Source organism: Penicillium rubens, assembly GCF_028828025.1.
Source record: "Penicillium rubens strain IBT 27055 chromosome Unknown utg000001l_segment0_segment0, whole genome shotgun sequence".
NCBI classification, from domain to species: domain Eukaryota; kingdom Fungi; phylum Ascomycota; class Eurotiomycetes; order Eurotiales; family Aspergillaceae; genus Penicillium; species Penicillium rubens.
In genome coordinates, this window is record NW_026890599.1 from 5545327 (window position 1) to 5559335 (window position 14009).

General features: G+C 50.8%; 4 protein-coding genes across 4 annotated transcripts; 2 read left to right on the forward strand and 2 right to left on the reverse strand.

Annotated features, from left to right (window-relative positions):
* Nucleotides 1-847: 847 nt before the first annotated feature.
* On the forward strand, nucleotides 848-5024 carry pmcC (putative calcium transporting ATPase (Pmc1); the record flags this gene model as incomplete). Its single annotated transcript, XM_061212183.1, has 10 exons — nucleotides 848-1486; nucleotides 1545-1975; nucleotides 2050-2192; nucleotides 2242-2331; nucleotides 2377-3108; nucleotides 3162-3562; nucleotides 3613-3752; nucleotides 3804-4368; nucleotides 4464-4769; nucleotides 4830-5024. The coding sequence occupies 10 exons, from the start codon at nucleotides 848-850 to the stop codon at nucleotides 5022-5024; spliced, it is 3642 nt and encodes a 1213-aa protein (XP_061071409.1).
* A 702-nt stretch (nucleotides 5025-5726) lies between these two features.
* On the forward strand, nucleotides 5727-9131 carry N7525_002126 (putative RNA interference and gene silencing protein (Qde2); the record flags this gene model as incomplete). Its single annotated transcript, XM_061212184.1, has 4 exons — nucleotides 5727-6058; nucleotides 6137-7275; nucleotides 7352-7602; nucleotides 7656-9131. 4 exons carry the CDS (start codon nucleotides 5727-5729, stop codon nucleotides 9129-9131), a joined length of 3198 nt encoding a protein of 1065 aa, XP_061071410.1.
* An 864-nt stretch (nucleotides 9132-9995) lies between these two features.
* On the reverse strand, nucleotides 9996-11698 carry N7525_002127 (uncharacterized protein; the record flags this gene model as incomplete). The annotated part of the gene is made up of 2 exons (XM_061212185.1): nucleotides 9996-11336; nucleotides 11387-11698. 2 exons carry the CDS (start codon nucleotides 11696-11698, stop codon nucleotides 9996-9998), a joined length of 1653 nt encoding a protein of 550 aa, XP_061071411.1.
* Nucleotides 11699-12493: 795 nt separating this feature from the next.
* N7525_002128 (DNA-directed RNA polymerase II subunit RPB7) lies at nucleotides 12494-13177 on the reverse strand (the record flags this gene model as incomplete). The annotated part of the gene is made up of 4 exons (XM_002557178.2): nucleotides 12494-12503; nucleotides 12566-12735; nucleotides 12791-12871; nucleotides 12929-13177. The coding sequence occupies 4 exons, from the start codon at nucleotides 13175-13177 to the stop codon at nucleotides 12494-12496; spliced, it is 510 nt and encodes a 169-aa protein (XP_002557224.2).
* Nucleotides 13178-14009: the final 832 nt, after the last annotated feature.

Below are 14009 nucleotides of genomic sequence, written 5' to 3' on the forward strand. Positions count from 1 at the left end.
TGGGCTTTTTGCGCTTGGTTCATGTTATATAACTTCATACTTGTACTAAGGAAAGGTTAAAAGCAGTTTGTCTTCCGGTAGTAGGTGAAGGCTATCTACAGGACTGGGATATCGTTGTTTTTCAAGGGAAGCTCAATTATTCTGAACCCTGAGGGAATACAGAAGGACGCCTATACGTCATAAATTCCAGGTTGATTGGAAATCAACCTTGTTCTCCGTATAGATAGTGCTGGGATTATTTCCGATGTTGCGGTTTCATTCCTGGCTAGCCGGTATCCATATTTTGATAGTTTTTGCCCCTGGATCAACTACCAAAAACCGGGAAAAGATGTTGCATCAGCAGTATTAAATGAGGCAGGTCCGCCTCTGCCTTTGATAGAGAGCTTTTCAGAACAGTAGGCAAGATGGAACTTGTGAAGAGAATATTTGATATCTTTGAACCGTGGTTCCAAGGATAACCCCACATTTCCACATTCCCACTTGAACCATGGAACGCCAGCATCTGGATACCGAGGCAGTGCAAACGGTCCGAAAAACTGACCCGATCACGTCGTCATAGTAAATGTCACAACCTGTCTGATCAGTTGGGGACGAGGCTTTCTAGGCACATCCATGATTGTCCAATATGCTGCTATGATAGTTCCCGGTTTTCTGGCGATTTGAAGCCCAGGTCATGCGGGATGTAACACAGCCACGATCCTGACGACGGAGACTCGACGAAGTAGGCAAGCTATAGAGGTTGTACCATGACCAAATAAATAGCCCAGCGCCGGCTTTATCAAAGGCAAGCTGATAAAGAAACTATGGGCAACTACCCACATAAATCTTGTACATTGTCGCTGCGTCAATGTCAGACAAAGACGAAGACGAATTCTGGTCTGAGGCTCTCACTCCAGAACCTCGCTTTGAAACGGACTTTCGCATTCCCGATAACAAGTTTGCCTTCTCCCCAGGCCAGCTGAACAAACTGTTCAACCCAAAGTCCCTGGCCGCTTTCTATGCCCTGGGTGGGCTGCATGGGCTAGAATATGGACTCCAGACGGATCTTACCGCTGGGTTATCGGCAGATGAAAAGATCCTAGCTCAGTATACAACCTTCAATGAAGCGAGACAGGTTGCGTCCTCACAAACGAACGGGACCCTGTCGCACCCAGGACAGTATTCAATTTCACCAGTTGAAACCGCTCAGAGAGCATCCCAATTCGAGGAACGATGTCGGGTCTTCGGCACGAATGCACTCCCTCAAGCTCCAAAGAAGACGTTTCTTAAACTTCTTTGGGATGCGTACAACGATAAGCTCATTATTCTCCTCACAATTGCCGCGATTGTGTCGCTCTCCCTGGGTATATATGAAGCTGTGTCCGGGCAGTCGCAGGTAGACTGGGTCGAGGGCGTGGCAGTCTGCGTTGCTATACTTATTGTGGTTTCTGTCACAGCGGGAAATGATTGGCAGAAACAGAGGCAGTTTGGGAAGTTGAATAAGCGCGTGCGTATTTCACCATGCCCAAGCTAGAGATGCAGACTTGAGTAACATTGTCTCCTAGAAACTTGACCGCGAGGTGAAGGCTATCCGCTCCGGGAAGACGAGGCGGATGCGCATCAGCGATCTCACTGTTGGCGACGTCGTGTGTCTAGAACCGGGTGACGCAGCTCCTGCGGATGGAATTGTCATCACAAGTCAGGAGATCAAATGTGACGAGTCCCTTGCCACAGGCGAGTCCGATCATGTCGAGAAGTGCAGCGGGTTCAAAGCCTGGGATAGTCGTGCAACTAGTGGGTCGGAGCATGATATAGACCCCTTCATCATATCCGGGAGCAACATCCTCGAGGGTATAGGGACGTACCTGGTTACCAGCGTCGGGCCACATTCGACGTACGGTCGAATTATGGTCTCTCTAGGGACTGAGACAGATCCGACACCGTTGCAGGTGAAGCTTGCGCGGCTGGCCAGTTGGATCGGGTGGTTTGGGCTTGGGTATCACCTTCCCACCCCCACCTTCTCTTGCCCACGTGGATGGAGTAGTAGTACTAACATCTCTGGCGATATAGGTCCGCTTTGTTGTTATTCTTTGTCCTCTTTGTCCGTTTTCTAGTACAGCTGTCGGCGAGTCAAGAGACGCCGGCTGTTAAAGGACAGCATTTCATGGATATCTTGATTGTTACTGTCACGGTGATTGTAGTGGCAATTCCCGGTATGTGCTTTCTATATATTTGTGGCTTCTGTTACTGACCAATGTCTAGAGGGTCTGCCACTTGCCGTGACACTCGCACTGGCTTTTGCGACTGGCCGGATGTTGAAAGAGAATAACCTTGTTCGGCTATTAAGAGCCTGTGAGACAATGGGCAATGCAACAGTGATATGTTCTGATAAAACAGGGACTTTAACCCAAAACAAAATGTCTGTGGTCTCGGGATGCTTCGGATCCAGTGAACCGTTTGGTAAATTCCCTTTAAACACTACTGGATTATCTATCTCGATATCAGACACCCTGAAGAAGTTCCCGTTATCTTTTGAAAAGCTACTGCTTCACAGTCTGGCACTCAATACAACGGCTTTCGAAGAACAGCAAAGTGAAGACAACAAGTTTATCGGAAACAAGACCGAAGTCGCCCTTCTCCAGTTCGCACATCAGGGCCTTGGATTGAATTTGTCTGAGGTACGGACAAGCAACCACATAGAACATGTCTATCCCTTCGACTCGGCACGCAAGGCAATGGCAGTGGTATATGCTAGACCAACGGGATCAGGATATCGATTCCTCGTCAAGGGCGCACCAGAAATTCTTCTCACTGCTTCCTCCCACATGGTCTGTCCAGGGCCAGAGGAGGAAAATTTAGCTGCATGCGTGATCTCCCCAGATGACCGCCACTTGATATCAGGGATGATAGACGCCTATTCCCGAGCCTCGCTTCGGACAATAGGACTAGCGTATAGAGATTTCCCAGCCTGGCCATCAGCCCTTCAAGACCGCCAGCCCACTTTCGATGACTTTTTCCATGACATAACCTGGATTGGGGCATTTGGTATTCATGACCCGCTCAGACCCGAGGTCCCCGGGGCAATTGAGACGTGCCGTGCGGCCGGAATTCAGGTCAAAATGGTCACAGGTTCGTTCGCTGATTTTTACATGGTATGCATGTGCACGCATTGACAAGCACAGGCGACAACATACACACGGCACTCTCAATTGCCGAAGCATGCGGTATCAAGACGGATGACGGCATTGCGATGGAGGGACCTGAACTGCGGAAGCTAGGAGACAATGAGCTGGCCGTTGTCATTCCCAGATTGCAAGTACTTGCGCGGTCCTCGCCGGATGACAAGGATCTTCTAGTAAGACAGCTCAAGCGCCTTGGGGAAATCGTCGCTGTGACTGGGGACGGGACGAATGATGGCCCGGCTCTGAAAGCTGCGGACGTAGGGTTCTCGATGGGACTAAGTGGGACTGAGGTCGCTAGGGAGGCGAGCTCGATCATTCTTCTAGATGATAACTTCAGCTCTATTGTTACAGCCGTTGCATGGGGAAGAGCTGTGAATGATGCTGTGGCCAAGTTTTTACAGGTAAGCCCCCAGGTACAATCGGAATATGAGGGTAGATGCTGACCAGATAGTTCCAAATCACGGTCAACATAACCGCTGTCATTCTCACAGTTGTGACGGCGATCTACAATAGCAAGAACGAGAGTGTGTTCAAAGCCGTTCAGTTGCTTTGGCTGAATCTCATCATGGACACGTTCGCCGCACTAGCTCTGTACGTCTCTATCCATCTTCACATGGGGTGTTAGGAAACTAATCAAGGCAGGGCAACTGATCCCCCGACATCCGACATCCTCAATCGCCCTCCAACTCCCCGCAGTGCCCCTCTCTTCACTGTGATAATGTGGAAGATGATCCTCGGCCAGTCCATTTACAAACTTGCCATCTGCTTTATGCTCTACTTCGCCGGCCATTCGCTTTTCAAGTTCAATAAATCCAACGAAGTCGACATGCTTGAGCTGAACACCATAATTTTCAACACCTTCGTGTGGATGCAAATCTTCAACCAGTTCAACTGTCGGCGGCTGGACAACAAATTCAACATATTAGAGGGCATACACAAGAACAAATGGTTCTTCGTGATTAACCTCGTCATGGTCGGCGGCCAGATACTGATTATTTTTGTCGGCGGCACGGCATTTGGTGTGACTAGGCTTTCTGGTTGGCAGTGGGGGGTCTCGCTTGGCTTTGCGGTGTTTTGTATTCCTTGGGCGGCGATATTGAAGCTGGCTCCGGATGCCTATGTGGAGGTTTTGTTGGACATGTTTGCTAAGATAATTAGGTTCGTATTGACATGGGTTGTCAAGGCATATGGATGGGTTATCTCGGGGGTAACAAGGTGTTTTCATGCAGCTACTGCGTGGTCAAAAAAGGGACGAGGGAGGGCTGTAGATGAGGAGTCTGCAACTGGAATCAATCATTGAAGCCAGGTCTGTACGGTCTGAAGATCGGCTATTTCCGAATACTTCTTCTATCCCAACCCCCGAAAACTAAAGAAAATAACAAACACAATTCTCTACAATCGATTCGCCCTTCCATCATGTTCAACAAAGTCTTCCTTGCGGCCGCCCTCATCGGGTCTACCCTTGCCAATCCACTCCCCTCAGACGACAACACCCCCGTCGTGCGTCGTGCATCCGTCCCTGCTAATGATACGTGCATGGTAGAGGATAGAGTTGGTTCCAAGCGTGTGGAGGTCTATGCAACTAAAGACTCCATGCCGATCGACCAGGTTTGTGGGCAGGGATACCTCGATAACTTTCGTGGAGGTTGCGGTACTATCACCCACTAGGGATGCATGTTCGTAGACGAGACTGTGAACAAAGTTGAGGAAAAGGAGAAGAATGAGGACAAAATCATGGGCGCCAAGATGACCTTCACAACTAGCGCTCTGCTAGCGACATCATGGCAGCTATGGGTGCCGCCTCGGCCGCCGACGGGAAGAAACCAAGCAGTTGTGTTGACTGAGCAGTGGACGCTCTCCTAAGTTTGAAGATTTGAGGTCCTTGTTGGGTAACATGTCGTGAATGGAAAAAACACGATGGTTTTTCCGAACTTGAGTACACTCAAGGGTGAAGAATAGATCGAGGGCACTTTGCCCTATCCAGCCTTTTCTCCCTGATGAATAATTGGTCCATCTACCTGCAAATGGTCAAGTTCAATATACCTAGGTACCTATATGTACTCCGTAGGTAAGGCATAGAATCGTGGCACCAATACCGAGTGCGTTGGTGGGCTTGGCATGATTATAAGGAGATATATAGGCCTATAATTTATCTACCTATATAGAGCGTTGATAAAAAGATAGAAAATATATCTTTTGTATATTATGTATCTTTTATATGGGCACACCATATACAAGGTACCTAATTTTATACGCCCACCACCACCTTGTGTTGGTGAAAAGGCGGTGCCACGTAATAGGTACCTACGTACCTAGCTAAGTATCTAAGTATCCAAGTAGCATTAACTGTCGTGGTCCTATCATTTTGTCACATATTGTCACACTATATACCCCCCTGCTGGGCCATAGCAAACAAAGAACCTGGTGATGAACAAACGATCCATGGGCACTCACACAATATTTAATCAGCCGTCCATTCCCCATTCCCCTATTCCCCATTGTTTCGATTTTTAATTTTGACATCTTCCAAGCCATATAGCCATCTTTATCCGAGTTTATCTTATTATGAGTGACAATCGGGGTCGTGGACGAGGCGACCGGGGAGGTGATCGTGGCCGTGGTGATCGAGGTCGCGGTGATCGAGGTCGCGGTGCCGATCGAGGTCGTGGTCGCGGGGAGAGTCGCGGTGATTTAGCTTTCCGTCCAGCCGGTAGAGGTGATGGAAATCGTGGAGATTTCCGAGGTCGAGGTGGTGACAGAGGTCGTGGAGATTTCCGAGGCCGAGGTGGTGATAGAGGTCGTGGAGGTGATCGAGGTCGGGGCAGAGGTGGGGGTGATTTCCGCGGCGGCCGTGGTGGCGGCCGTGGTGCTACGAACTTGGGCCCGCCTATCTTCAGGTTTGCCATTCACTATTCGCTGCTCATTGAAAAAAAAAAAAAAAAAAGAAAAAGAAATATCTAATCTTTTCTCTGTAGACAGGGCGAACCTATTCCACCTCCTAACCCCACCGTCACCAAGACCGAAAATGACCTTGCCAAAGCTCTTGCTGTGAGCAGCAAGAAGACACCCAGGCAGGCAAAATATCCCGAACGTCCTGGTTATGGCACAGCTGGCAGGCCGGTGACTTTGTATGCAAACTACCTGCCGCTCACCCTGCCTAGCAAGCGGCTGTTCCGCTACCATATTTCCATCGCAGCCGACTCTACAGGCCGAGCTGCTCCTGTGGGCAAGAAGGCCCGACACATTGTGCGGCTGCTGTTGGAGGAGCACTTCCCAGAGCAGAAGAACAGTATTGCGTCAGACTTCCGGTCTACCCTAGTATCTTGTGTCAAATTGACCGAGGGTAAATTCGATGTGCGATACAAGGAGCACCTGGATGATGACTACCTGGATCCACCCCGGGTGCACCAGGTTACTTGCCAGTATACTGGTGAGCTTAATCCTGCTGACTTGGTCAACTACCTGACCTCCACCAGCGCCGGTGCCATGCTTGAATCCAAGTCTGAGATTGTAGCTGCTCTCAACATGATCATGGGGCACCACCCCAAAACGGACGACCAGGTCGTCTCTGTCGGAGCCAACAGACACTACAGTCTGCGTCAGGATACCATGGAATCATTTAATCTTGGCGGTGGTCTGTCCGTCCTGCGCGGATTCTTTGTCAGTGTGCGTGCCGCGACTGCTCGTGTTCTCTTGAACGTCCAGGTCAAATATCTGGCCTGTTACAATGAAGGGCCGTTGGTGAACGTGATTCAAGGCTACGGCAACAGAAACACCTATCGTCTGGAGAAGTTCCTCAAGAGCCTACGCGTTCGCATCACGCACATTACCCGCAAAAACAGTCGCGGCCAGCCCCGGCCTCGCATCAGGCCTATCTATGGCCTGGCCAACCGCGGTGATGGTGGCTCGTCGCCTAACGCACCCAAGGTTTCCCGGCACGGCGCTGGTCCCCAAGATGTGCAATTCTTCCTAGCTGAATCTAGCCCTCAGCCCGTCGTCGTGCCTGGTGCGCCCGAGTCCAAGGGAAACAAGGGAAAGAAGGGAAAGAAAGCGCCCACAGCCGGTCCCGCGGAAGCCGGTCGCTACATCACCGTTGCGGACTTCTTCAAAAAGGGTCCGTCGATCTTCGATTTTCTTTCACTCTTGCTTCTACTCCCTTCCTCCTCCTTTTATGCTGACTTTCCTCTTAGAATACAACATGGCTTTGAATGCAAACCTCCCAGTGGTGAATGTCGGGTCTCGTGACAGACCTGTCTATCTCCCCGTTGAGGTCTGTGATGTTGAGGCAGGCCAGCCAGCTAAATCCAAGCTTTCAGGTGATCAGACAGCAAGTATGCTCCGCTTCGCCGTCATGGGTCGAAAGCCGGGTCAGAACGCCCAGTCGATTGTTACCAAGGGCGTGGGTGTGCTGGGACTCGGCGAGCCGTTGAATGCCACACTAGTAAGGATACCCTCGCTCCCGAGATCTTGTCGAGATTATCTAACCGTTTACAGTCTGCTTTCGGTGTTAACTCTTCCACTGAGCTAATCACGGTTCCTGGACGAGTTCTCCCCGCGCCAAGTGTCACGTACAGAGATGGGAACAGGACCAAGGAAATCAGAACTCAATTTGGCAGCTGGAACATGCGTCAAATCCAGTTCTCTAAGGCTGCGCCCATGAAATCCTGGACTTATCTCTACATTGATCAGGAGGGCTCCCGGCCTGTCTTCCAAAGTCCAGATCAGCTCGACGCGGCTCTGGCAGGCTTCAGAAAGACCCTCAAAGATATGGGCATGTCTGTGGACCCTCACAAGCCCGGCAAACGTGTTTTCTTGACCGGCAAGAACGACGCCAACGACCTCGAAGAAGCCGTCGTCGAGCTGAAAAATAAGCTCAACCCAGTCTTCATCCTGGGTATACTGTATACCAAAGACACTGGCGTATACAACTGCGTCAAGCAAGTCTGCGACGTCCGCGTCGGCATCCGCAACGTGAACGTCCTCGCAGAGAAGCTCGCGAACTCGAACGACCAGTACAACGCCAATGTGGGCCTGAAAATCAACCTCAAACTCGGCGGTGCCAACCAAGCCCTCCGCACCCAGGACCTCGGCATAATCTCCGAAGGCAAGACAATGCTAGTCGGCATCGACGTAACCCACCCCTCGCCCGGCTCCGCCAGCACAGCCCCCAGCGTCGCAGGCATCGTCGCCTCCGTGGACGGAACGCTCGCCCAATGGCCCGCCGAGATCCGCGTCCAAGGCGCCCGCCAAGAAATGGTCGCCGACCTCGAAACCCTCCTGGCCGGACGTCTCCAGCACTGGCGCAAGCTAAACAAATCCCTCCCGGAGAACATCATCGTCTACCGCGACGGCGTCTCAGAGGGCCAATACAACAAGGTCATCGACGAGGAACTTCCCCTTCTCCAGGAAGCATGCAAGAAAACCTACCCAGCAGACCAGACAAAGAAAGGTCTCCCACGTCTGGCCATCGTCGTCGTCGGAAAGCGCCACAACACCCGCTTCTACCCAACAACAGAGCAGGACTCGAACCGCGAGAACCCAATCCCCGGGACCGTCGTCGACCGCGGCGTCTCCGAGCCCCGCGACTGGGACTTCTTCCTGCAGGCTCACTCAGCTCTCCAGGGGACAGCCCGTCCAGCTCACTACTTCACCGTCTGGGACGAGATCTTCTACCCCCGCTACCCGGCTAACAGCGGCGGCCCCGGCGCAGCTGATGTCCTCCAGGACCTCACTCACAAGATGTGCTACATGTTCGGCCGTGCTACGAAGGCGGTTAGTGTCTGTCCGCCGGCGTACTATGCCGACCTGGTGTGTACGCGTGCTCGCTGCTTCTTGAGTGATCTGTTCGATCCTCTGCCCGTTGACTCGACTGCTGGTAGTACCAGTGGCACGGAGGGCGCGGCGGATATGAACCGCAGGGATGATGTCAACATCCATCCTAACATTGCCGAGACTATGTTCTACATCTAGGCCATCTGGTTGAGGATGTGGTTTGCCATTTATTTGATATCTATTATGCGATTTGCGTATCTTTTGAAATCTACGTGACTTGGCTTGAATGGATTTGGTGGAAGTGGAATTGGAAGTGAAACAATTTGGTGGAGGAATGAAGGATATCAGATTTTGGACCTAGCAGACCTACTTACATTCGCTCGCTCATCTTTGGCCTTGGGGAACATTGGAAATATCGTTTGGGATATTCTACTTCGATCAGCTTCGATACTTGGACATCGGACACTGAACGAGATTCACATCTAGTTTACTATTTTGGATAGTAGCTTAGCTGCGAGACTAAATGGATCTTCAAACGATGACATCTATGATCCCTTAGTAGATGTGTACTATGTTCTTCTGGCTATACAGGGTAAGAGGTTTTGCGAATCAGCTGAAGGAATCAAGGTATAGTTAACAACATAAAATTGACGAATAAACAAACGAATCCCGCTCTCATGGAAATAACTTGTACATCGGTAACATTTCGAGGGCAAGGCACAGAAAGATAAAAAGCGAAAGCAAGATAGACAAGAAGGCAAAGGGGTTGAAGATAGTACACGCAGGCCAGGCATTCCACACTCGACTCCAACTGCGTAATCCGAAGCGCGAAAGGGGGAGCCCGGCCTCCTTTTTTTTTTTTTTTTTTTTTCTTTTTCTTGTGATTTTGCAGTTCCAAGGACAATGTCCAGAATTCATGCGGGTATCGATACATATGCTCGTGATCGGAAAGAGTCGGCCGTTGCTTGTCGTATAACGGGAAGACGGAGCTTAGCTGATTTCTCCGCTTACAAGGGATACATAGGTAGTATCAAGCTAAGCCCCAGACCGGCGCTGGCTCACTTAGTTGCTTTCATGGCTCCAGCTGGGCTGGTTGTGGGTGTGAGGGTTGCGCTGCGCGGTGGCAGTTCTCCTAACCGGCTCAGGGGACGCCTCGTCATAGTTATCCTCCCAGTGGGACTCCATAGCCTTATTGTGGGCGACATGCTTTTGCTGCAGGGGGGACGGGGACTGCTCATCGTAGCTATGCCAGTGGGATTCCATCATCTTATTGTGCGCCTCGTGCTTTTGAGTAGGCTTGTTCTCCTTGGCAGCAGGCGATTCATCCGTCAGCTCGAATTGCGAAACGGAGTTCTTCTTGCGGTTGGCAGCGTTTGCAGCTGTTGACAGGGGCTCGTTCTTCTTCTCCCGCTGGGGCTGACCTTCTTCTTCCTCGAAGAGGCGGTTCTGGTAGAGGCCCTTGCCGCGGCCCCCGAATGAGCCGATAATCCGTCCATCGTCCTCGGTTTCTTCATCGGTCATCTCGAAGTGACGGTCTGCATCGCGACGGGGCTTGGTCACGTTCAGCTTGGCATGGGGGGATCCAGTGCCTTCTTCATTATCGCCGAAGCCAAAGTGGCGCACTTCGTGTCCGCGTGGAGGGCGCGAGCCCTTCACAGGCGTCTCGGCGTCATCGAAGTCCCAGTGGGTTGATTGTTTAGGGTTGGCCTGCTTGACTTCTGCCTTCATCTCGCGCTCCGAGTTGTCCCCGCCGATCTCGAAGTGGTCGTATTTTCCGGGGGCGGACTTGTAGAAATGACGGTCTTCATCGACAGGACCTGGGCCGGCCTTTTCTTCCTCTTCAAACACCCGGGGAGCCCTGGGCTTGGACTTGGAGGGCGAGGAGGGCACGTCATCATCCTTCATGAAGATATCGCTGAAGTTGCGCGCGGCAGGTCGTCCAGACCCGGGTGCATAGGGAGCCACAGGGGCAGGAACTTTCTTGGTGGGGGACAGAATCTCAGTCAAGGAACCCGCTCCGTAGGGGTCTTGGGTATATCTCTTGCTCTTGTTGGAGGAAGCAGGTCTAGGGGTTTCCGCGCGGCTTTCGATCTCAGCGACCTCCTTGCTCGGCGAGAGGAGCTCAGTCAAGGACTCGGCTGCGTACGGATCTTTGATGCGGCGCTTGGCTGGGGACGAGGAGCGGGTGGGGAGTTTGGTCTCCGCATTTTGAGAAGGCTGCGAGGGTGTTGAACGAGCGGTCTCAGCGTTCTTGAGGAGACGGAGTTGGTCTTTCCCATCGCGAACGGGCCATTGGCGTCCGCGCGCTCCAATAACCTCGACTTGCTTCAGCAATGAGGCCTGATCCCAGTAAATTCGGATCTGCTTGATCTGTTGATTGGCGTCGAAGTGGACGATGTGGACCTGCAGGATGTATTAGCTTCGGATAACGCGACGCGCGTCGGGGAATTTACCGTGGGGAAAATCGCGACACGGTCGGCCAGGAAATTATCGTCGAGAGAGGGGAGATAAACCCCACCACCCTCAGTGAAGTCGAGGGTGGTTTCCATGTCTAGACATAGCGAATCTGATCCTTCAATGGCGCTGATGACCTGGTTCGACTTCGTCTTGACCACCTTTGCGTTCTTCAACACATGAGTGATCACATTGTCGGCCTGCTCGAACTTCGTCGTGGTAGGAACATAGATCAAGGACACATCGTCGGCCAGTTTAGCAGTCTTGGGGTTATCCAGGAACCGCTGGTATTCTGTCTTGAAGTAGGACATTGTCAACCGTAGGGAGGTTTTAAAGAGAGGAAAATATCCCAGAGAAGATACTCTAGAATAGTCCAGAAGCTAGAGGAGATTGAAGTTACAAAGAAACTATTTGCAATTAAGAGAGAGAGAGAGAAGAAGAAGAAGAAGAAGAGGAAACAATTACTCTCCGTCCAAAGTGCGGGAGTGCAATGTACTGACAAAATATACAGGGGAAACCCGTGGACGCTAGAACCAGTTAGTACTCGGTACCTTGCATATCCAAATGTATAATTGTAATAACTATCAAATGAGAATGCAAATAGAAAACGCGTTGATATCCCTGAAATAATCTGAAAACACGCCAGTGTTTCACCATACGGGCCTAGGCTTGGGGCTTGGCCCGTCTCTCCGGCAACTGGAGAATCTGGAGAATACAAAAGGGCTTGAGCCTCTACAGGGGTACGGATTGTACAGGGTTAGACATGCAACATGTACATTGTGCATTTCAAAGTACTGGTGAAATGCCCAGGCACAATGTCTGAGTCGGTCATTTCAGTCTGCAAATGCCGACTCAAATCAGACACTCTCAGGTAGAAGACGTGATCGGTCTATCATTCAAGTATAGCCATCCAAGTCAAAAGTATGGCGTGTGTGCCGAGCAGGGACTTGTCAAACTCCAGCTCCTGACCGGCCAATTCTTTTTCTCTTTTCATGTTAGGCAGTAAAGCCCTCCCAAGCACTTGCCGTATCTTCGGGGGACCATAGATGGCATGGTAAATTATCGTATTGGTGAAAAAGGTGGGTATGTGTTGCAATCGTGTCTCATTACAAAGGTCTATTGGAGAAAAAATGGCGTTAGAAAGGTCATATGCGTTGGGCGCGGTTCGAAGGACTTACCCAAGATAATCCTCCTTGATGGTGCCAATGGCATTGATAGCGGCCACGTCGGGCTTAACACCGAGGATCTTCAACCGCAGACTGGTTCCTTTCTCAATGACTTGATCGGCATGATCAGTGTATTGCGGTGGTACGGTGTTGGGCTCCCACTTGATATCGGAGGGGATGTTCTGATGGGCTGTCAGCAGTGAAGCCCAGCGATCCATGGGGGAAACAAAAACATACCTTTCGCGCAATGAAGACAGACAATGGGCCCGCGAGTGTAAAGATACCCGTAGGCTTAACGGAAGTAACGATGGCATCGACCTAAGCTCAGTCAGCAGGAATTCCCAAGAGCGACAACCTCGGATCCCAAGCGCATACCGTCTCGCCACGGAACGGCTTCCAGATGATTGCACGATATCTAATGGTGTATTCCGCCTGTCCGATACCAGGCATCACCCGCCCTTCGCCAATATCAACCATGTCCATGACACAGATCACGAAGTGATCGCCTGTGCACCGTCCCTCTTCCTCCTCGTTGAGTCGACCGATGAGGTACTCTCGCATGTTGGGTCCAAAATAGGACGGGTGCATGGAGATCACCTTGGTCTCTTCTTTGAGGAAGAACATCGTCGCGGTTATGATTGGATGGGAATGCGCTAAAGCCGAAATGCAGAGTGGAAAGATTCGAGTCGGTTTCGGGACAGTGTTGCTGTCAATCGAGGTCGAGGGACGGCGTTTTCGACCACACGCTCATGACCTGCAACGGGAAGCACAAACAAAATGTCCTTGTCAAAAATGAGCGAAATGGAATCCGAGTAACCGTGGAGGTGGCAGAAATTGTATCTGCCTAGGATCTTGAACGAGGAGGCAGATACAGGTGCTGCAGGCGCAAGCTTTCCCTTCGTAAGAGCATCGCCGGTCTGGTGGGCCAAGTTTGGGTGGGTGGAGTCACGTGATATGGTCCTTGAACGGTGAGAAGTTGACTTTGATATTTGCACGTTTCTAGTCATTGAAACCTCATTTTGTATTTGACACGTTACCCACTGGAATTGGCAGTCAGCAGTGCGCTTGACAGATACTTTAGCCTTGACCGGGTGGAGGATTGCTTCTTGAATGAAGAATGATTGGATGATCTATAGCAGACCATAGATGTTTGACGACATGTACAGAAGTGAATAATGAAATTTTCTGGCTTTGAATCTCTGGTTCGACTTATAATAGCATTTACATGCTCTATGTAGCCTTTTCTGGTTGGTTTTGACTGGTTATTGAGCTTCAAGATTAGCTTCAATGTATACTGTAACCTATATATATTTCAGGGCCATCTACTTGTGTCTTCAACTTCGAGATTGATGCTGTAACCGAGCTCTAAACTGGAAATTGGGGAGCCCTTAGTAGGTTTTGATAAAGACACCAAAAGAAAAACACCTTAACTTGTAGAAAATGTAGACCAAAACCT